The 7741-nt window shown below is 23.6% G+C and overlaps 1 protein-coding gene across 1 annotated transcript; it reads left to right on the top strand.

Moving 5' to 3' along the window:
• Positions 1–740: 740 nt before the first annotated feature.
• Positions 741–1444, top strand: Phum_PHUM584660 (uncharacterized protein; the record flags this gene model as incomplete). Its single annotated transcript, XM_002432403.1, has 3 exons — positions 741–942; positions 1259–1339; positions 1419–1444. The coding sequence occupies 3 exons, from the start codon at positions 741–743 to the stop codon at positions 1442–1444; spliced, it is 309 nt and encodes a 102-aa protein (XP_002432448.1).
• Positions 1445–7741: the final 6297 nt, after the last annotated feature.

Genomic DNA, 7741 nt, shown 5'->3' with positions numbered 1-7741 from the left:
TCGCTCACGATAATTAATAATTATTATTAATTAATTACCTCTTGAACATCACGAAATTATTTTAAATAACGGATTTCCATTGTGTTAATATTATTATCATTGTTTTGTTTTTCCAGGTATTTCCGGTCAATTTTTTTGTTGGGTCAATATGAACACGTTTGGAAAAATATTTGTTTTGGATATAATCACGTGATAAAAAGAAGAAGAAGAAGAAGAATTCGATAAACGAAAACATATATATATATTATTGAAATAAATGAAGGAATTTAAAACGTTTTGTTAGACGCCATGTTGATAGTTGTCGACCGTAGATCGCGTGCTCGAAGTTGATCCCCCCACTTTAAAGGCAGGTAAACCCAGGTAAATAAGAGGCGTGATCAACGATAATGATTGGCTGATATTATTTTTCTTATCTTGGGGGGTAAACCCGTTTTTATGGGGGAACAATTAGTGTCAGTTCATCTTCTGTCTCGGAAAAATTTGGATTGAAATTAAAATTTTTTTTTTTTTTTTTTTGGAAAATGATTGCTATCGCGTTTATTCATTGATATCCGCGAAAATTTTTACCGTGTCGCGAAAAAAATTAAATAAAAACATTAAATTTTTGTTAAAAACAAACGCCCCGTTTAAAAAAAACGTACGCACGCGCACGCACTCACACATTTATTAATACGGTTTCGCTCGTAAGGGAAAAAAAAAAAAAAAAAAAAAATTTTTTTTTTTTGTATCATTCGGAACGTATGCTCGATACCGGGTTCATATACTACGGCACTGATAATTATAAGGGAATGGATTTGACAACACGACAGCGTCCGATGTCTTGTGATAATAAAACAGGAGGACGATTGGCTAAATCCATTTTTTCTATAAGAAGTTTAATGGATGTTAGTGAAGAACCACCGGAAAATGGAGGAGGAGATTTCAAAACTCAACGATTCGACGGTAAGTCTCTTATTTATTTTATTAATTAATATTATTATCAATAACCGCCGCTGCCGCTGCCGCCCCCCACTCGCTTGTTAATAATTATTTTCCCTACAGAGATTTTTCATTAAAAAACAAACAAAATAATAATAATAATAATAATTCATTTCAAACGCGCGCGTTTTTTCCCCTTTTTTTTATTGCACGAATTAATAATTTTTTAATTTATTTCGGCCATAACGTTTTATTATTATATACTTTTTTTTTTATTAAACAAATATTTAAATTATTTAAATAAATAAATAACAAAAAGATAGGATTTTTATAGTTATAGGGTCTTCATATAAAGAAAACGTCAGAATTTACGTGCCTAAAAAATACTTTAACTTGGCCATAATCGGCACGCGCACCATAGGTTTTTTATTTATAGACCTATTATAAAAAAAAAAAAAAAATGATGGTTAACCGGTATCCGTGCTTAATAATTTTTTCAGGTATATTTATCCAACCGAAATATTAAAAAAGCCACCTTAATGTTATTATATGAGAGGACCACGTTAATTGTATCCATCAGCGTGCTTTTTTTTTTTTTTTTTTTTTACGACATTAAGTTGACCGGTTTTTTAACATTTTCGAAAAACGGCCCCCCCCCCAAAAAAAGAAAAAAAAATAATAATAATTTTTCATCATTAAAATCCATTCTTAGAATTTTATATTTATTTATTTATTAAAAAATAAATAAATAAATAATATATTTATTAGTTTTTTTTTCTCTCTCTCTCTCTGATCTAGAATACATAAACTATTATGTTTACTTCCGTTTTGACAAGACATTCATTAAAACTATTCGCGTATTATTTTTTATTATTCTATTTTTTATTACTCTATGGTTTCGATTTTTAAACGTTATTTATTTTTAAAAAAATTTCGGTCATAAAGTAAATAAATTAAATTTCAAAACAAAAACGAAATTTATTTGATTATTTTTTACAAAAAAATTTTTTCGTTTGCTGTTGGGTTGGAAGGGAGTAGGGGTCTGGGGGGGGGGGGTAAACAAACAATTATTACTCTATGATTAAATATATTTTAGTTTAAACGTTAAAATATCGGTTTTGAGTTTTAAAAAAAAATGGCAGGAATTTTTTTTTAAATATTTTTGACATTAAAAAAATTAAATTTTTTTTTTTTTTTTTTTTTCAATACTTTTTCATCTTCTGCTTTAAATCTTGTTTTATATCGTCGAATAAATTATTTTTATAGCTTTATATAATCAAATGAATGACCATATAACTATAAAATTAATCTTCTATATAATTGCTACATTTAGTTTTTTTTTTTTTTTTTTTATATGTGCCTGGTTTTCCTTTTATTACAAAAAAATTTTTTTTCCATTAAATTCTCCGTGTAATAATAATTTCGGTTCCCTTTTTTTTTCTAAATTTTAATGCGAGTTTCCAAAAATTATTTTTTTATTACGCGCGTTTTAAATAAATAAACGCACGCGTAATAAAATATATATATATAATTTCATATTATAAAGAACAAAAAAAAAATTAATGGATCGATAACCGATAGTTATTTATTATTATTATTTTTATTATTATTAAAATAAATTTAATTAATTTTTAAAATTATTTGCGTTACCCCCCCCCACACATACGTTAAATTTCAAAATGGCCGTTTCTTTAAAATTTTTAGCTCCCTGACACGTCATTAATTTTTTTTTGTCATTCATCATTTGTTATATAAAGAAAGAGCTAAAAAAAAAAACGAATTGATTTTTGTCTATCATGATTGCGGTTTAAAATCAAATTGATGAAACAAAATAATAATAATAATATTATTATTATTTATAAATGGAAACAGCCCCTGCAGTGAGAAAACAAAAAAAAAAAAAAAAAAAACATTTTTTTTTAAGTGAGAAATTTGATTCGGTTTCCATATTAATAAACACCTTTTTTAGGCTCAGCGTGTAGCCGGGTGGAAATAATTTTTTTTTTTTTTTTTGTTATGAAAAGACATGAACCGTCAATAGAATTTGTTTTCCGGTTAATTCAAGATATAAAAAAACATAATTAAAAAAAAAACAACAACCAAAACAAACAAAAACAAACGATTCTTTCTCGTATGAATTCTTAACTTAAAAAAAAAAAAATCAACGTTTTGCATTGTGTGTGTGTGTTTTTGTTTTACATGTACGTGTTATCGTGGTTGGAAAATTTTTTGGTAATTTTATTTTTCTATTACCACGACGACGACAAGAAATAAACCACGATAAAACCTTGGCCATTTTTTTTTTTCAAATCATTTCCTGCACGAAAAATATAATTAAAAAAAAAATTCATTAATATTATTATTATTTTATCGTTGAAATATTTAAATAATTATCTATCGAATTTTATTTATTTATTTGGTTTTGATTACGTCATAACGTGACCGGAAATGAACTTTGCATTAACTTTTTGCAGTACGACAAATTTAAAGGGGGTTTATTAATAAAACAAATAATGTTTAGTTATTGGTATTTTAAAGCAATAATAATAATAATGATAATGATAATGATGATGATAGATTTTATTTTAAAAAAAAAAAGTTATCGAACAAAGAAATTTTATATTGACGAGACTCGGTCGGTAATATAATTTCGATGTTTTTAAATTATAATAAATAAATAAATAAATAAATAAATTTATTGTCGAATAAAAACCATTAATAAAATTTATGTACTCATGTATTTATATTTTTATATATATTTTAAATAAATAAAATTTTTGCACACTTGTAAAAATTATATATATATATATATATATATATATATATATATATACGTATGGTAATTAATGTTATTATAGTCTTTCGGTTTCGCGCAAAACTTACAAGGTTGTTTTTTTTTTTTTATAAAACACGAATGCAAACATGGAAAATTCAACACACGCAAAACAAACTATAAAAACCAATATAAAATAGAAATATAAAAGAAGTTTAAAAGAAAAAAAAATTATAGCTTAAAATAAAATCTGGTTTTCCAATAAATTTTGTTTGAAAAAAAAAAAAAAAACTTGTCTCTTATTATACATAAAAAAATTTTTTTTTTTTTCCATAATTTTTTCTTTTTTTAAACAAATTAATATAAATAAATAATAATATTTAATTTTATAAGAATTGAAAAATGATTATTATTATTGTTATAATAATAATAATAATAAAATGATTTTACGTTACCAAGTGTAAATCGAATATTATGTAGGCGTTCCTCCTCTATCTTATATTAATTAATAACGCATTTGAAAACGCTATAACAAGTAGTTTTAACCGTTTAAAACGTTCTAGAACGAAATTCAAATTTTAGTAATAAAAATTACCGCATGCGACAGCGCCAGTTCGATTGACAAGTAGTTAACGTCGCGATTACTTACATAATTAATTATATTAATAAATTTTTTTCTGTGTTGTTTTAAGTTTTATTAATAATAAGTTTTGATTTAATAAAAAATGTTTTGTTAAAATATTTAGTGCGTGATAATCAAATGTTTTGTTTAATTAATTTGTTTTAAGTTAAAGTGAAGAAAAAGTTTGCGGTTTAATTTTACAAAAGATAGCGTGGGTATGAAAATATTTTAAATGACACCTTAAAACGTGTGATTTCAAATCATAAGTAAGTCATTTTAAAATTCATTTTTTAATCGTTGCAAAAAAAATGGCGAGCTTGCAAATTTCTAGAACAATCTCTTTGAATTAAAAAAGTTTTTTTTTTTCATTTTGTATCCGTTTAACTGTTTTGTTATACGAATCATATGTATCATAAAGTCTGTCAGTTTAAGCAAATTTTATTTTTGAATATGTTGGTAAAAAGAAAAAGATAAAAAAAGTCACAAGGATTATAATTCATGAAATGGTGTTATAAAATTTTGATATAATCCTATTCTTTGTTTAAGTGTTTGTTAATTTTGTGTTGTTGAATATTTTGCATTTTTATTCTTAGTTTTGTTTTATTTCACTATATTGAACCTTATTTAATAATTATTATTATTATTATTTCACTCTGAAAAGAGAAAATACAATGAGAATCATATACACTAATATATACTATTTTATGTGGATTGATTGTATTGTTTAATGTTAAAAAAAATTAAAAATTTCAATAATTACTATACTTAAGTGATGCAGTTATACTAAATTTATAATTTGACAGCATTTTAATCCAAATAATTAGTTAAATTTATTCATTTCAATAAGGTGGTGATCATTTCAATATGGAGGTGATTTTCAATGCAATAGACAAAAATGTAATTTGTTCTCATAATAATTAAGATTCTTTTAATAATAATACATTTATGGATTATAATTATTGAAAACTGTTTATAAAACTCTATGATTCTGCAACAATTACACTACAAATTTATAAAATATTTTAAATTTTCTTAAGTTTAATTTTGCTTTGTGTCCAAACCTTGCTTGTGTGTTCAGTTACCTTTTTTCTAACTGATACAAAATGTTATATAAAAAAACTTATAAATTTAAAGTGAATGATTGTAATAAATGTCGTTTTGTAGTAAAATATATAAATAGAAGTAAAGTGACCATTTTTCAATCACAATAGTACTAGGGGAGTACTACCATATCATAATGTAACCAGTTGGGTAGTAGTTTATGTTAGGCAATAAAATATGTTAAATATTATTGCAGTGTAGTATACAGAAGTGAAGAATTGTGTGTAGTTTGTTTCCTTCAAGTTATTTTTATGATACTTAAAATTCATTATTATTATTAAACTTTGTTTTGTTTAAATCAAATTATAATGAAATAAATTGTCTTAATTATATACATCGTTTATTTTATTAAACAAATGAGTATAGAAAAAAAAAACAATTTGAAACGCTAGAACTATGTAAGTGAGGTAAATGAGAAAAAACAAAAAAAAAAAAAAAATTAGGATAATTTTCGTTCTACTCATGGTCTTAGAATGTTCAACGAGGCAGTGATTTTCACACATTCTGATTTTAAACATTTTGTAGATATTTGTCACTGAAAAGTTTAATTTAGAAGATAACTTAAAATTTTGTAAAAAAACTCATGTGCTATTTATAAAATTCAGATCTGGAAAACGTACAAACTCACACATGGAGACGTTAGGAAAAAGAAAATACTAAAACTTGTTAGTGTAATTAAAATATTAGTAAAAGTGGAAATTTAAATATTACAACCGTAAAATAAAATTAAAAAGATCTGGAATGTTCCTGAAATGGAATAGAATGCGAGGATTAAAGACGATAATACATTAGGTCAAAATGAAAGAAAGGATCGAAAGTAAAACAAACGCTGAAAGGCAATTTATAGCGAATTTTCGAGTTTAACTTTTAAAACTCTCCGCTAAAAAAGTGCGTTTCGTAAAACGTTTAATGTACGTTCAGGAAGTTTTATTTTTTGGATTTCTGTAATTCAATTCATACTTATCTAATATATCTATTACACTTCTGGGAAAAAATTTTTTTTTTTACAAATACGCAAAACTTGTTATGCGTGCGCGTAAAAATTAAATAATAATAATAATAAATATTAGCGATTGGGAAAAATTTAACATAAATTAAATTTTATAATAATAATTTTTTAATACTGGTTATTCGACAGTATCGTATTAAGTATAAAAAAAATTTGTGTAGAAAAATAATTTTGAGTTTGTCAAAAAGTTTAATAACCACAAACACACACAAAGCAAAATTAATGTTTTAAATTTTTTTTTTTAAAAACAAAAGAAAATTTAAAATTTTACAATCGGTTAGTTTCATTCGAACAAAAGTAATACAAAAAAATAAAATTTTTATTTTTTTTTATTAATTTACAAAAAAAAAAAAAAAAGTTAATGGTAAAATAATAATAAGGATAAATTGGGTTAAAATGTTGTTGTTCGATCGAGTGTGACATTCTCAGGTTTCGTGACGCCTTAAATATAATAATAAATTACGCCATTGTTTGAGCGACATTATTTTCTCTATAAAAAACGATGACGACGACGACTACGACGACCTTTTTACCTTTTGATTCATACAATTTGGTTAATTATTGGAAAAATTTTTTTTTCTTTTTCATCTAAATTTTTTTAACCTTTGAGATTTCGAACAATTTTTTTTTTGTAACGGTTTTTTTTATTAAACAATTGCAGCTTTCTTTTTTTTTTTGTTAAAAGGATTAAAAAAATTATTTAAAACGATATTTTTTTTTTTTATTATAGTGTGTAATTTTCATTAATCGTCACTTTTTAATTTAAGAAAATTATTATTATTATTAGGTTAATAAAAGTTATTTAATGATAATAATAATAGTAAAAATGAAATTTAATTTGTTAATATTTTCAACAGTTTGTTAACCATAATGTTAATCAAAGTGTAGAACTTTGTTTTGGAACATTACCTTTTTTCTCTTATTATTATTATTATTGTTATTGTTGTTGTTACTATTATTATTATTATTATTTTTACTTAATTTCTTTTGATTCGCCATCTAAACAAGGCGTTAAATTCGATACGAACTCGAGAGAAAATTTTTTTACATTAACGTCAAGTCGTTTAAAATTTTTTTCAATTTTTTTTTTTTTACCACAGACACATTATTAATTAGATTTTTTTTTTTATATATACATTCTTTGTTGTCGTGGTTCGTGATACAAAAATTAATCGTGGCAAAAAATCATTTTGTTTTTTTTTTTTTTTTTAATATCCATAATATTTTTTTTAATGTGAAATTGATTAATTTAAAAAAAAAAAAAAAGCGTGGGTTATATTTTGTTTTAAAAAAGATTTAAAAGGTTAACTTGATCATC

This window comes from Pediculus humanus, genomic scaffold (genome assembly GCF_000006295.1).
Source record: "Pediculus humanus corporis 1103172108310 genomic scaffold, whole genome shotgun sequence".
NCBI lineage: Eukaryota > Metazoa > Arthropoda > Insecta > Psocodea > Pediculidae > Pediculus > Pediculus humanus.
The sequence above is the reverse complement of the archived record's forward strand: the minus strand, read 5'-3'. Positions and strand labels throughout refer to the sequence as shown.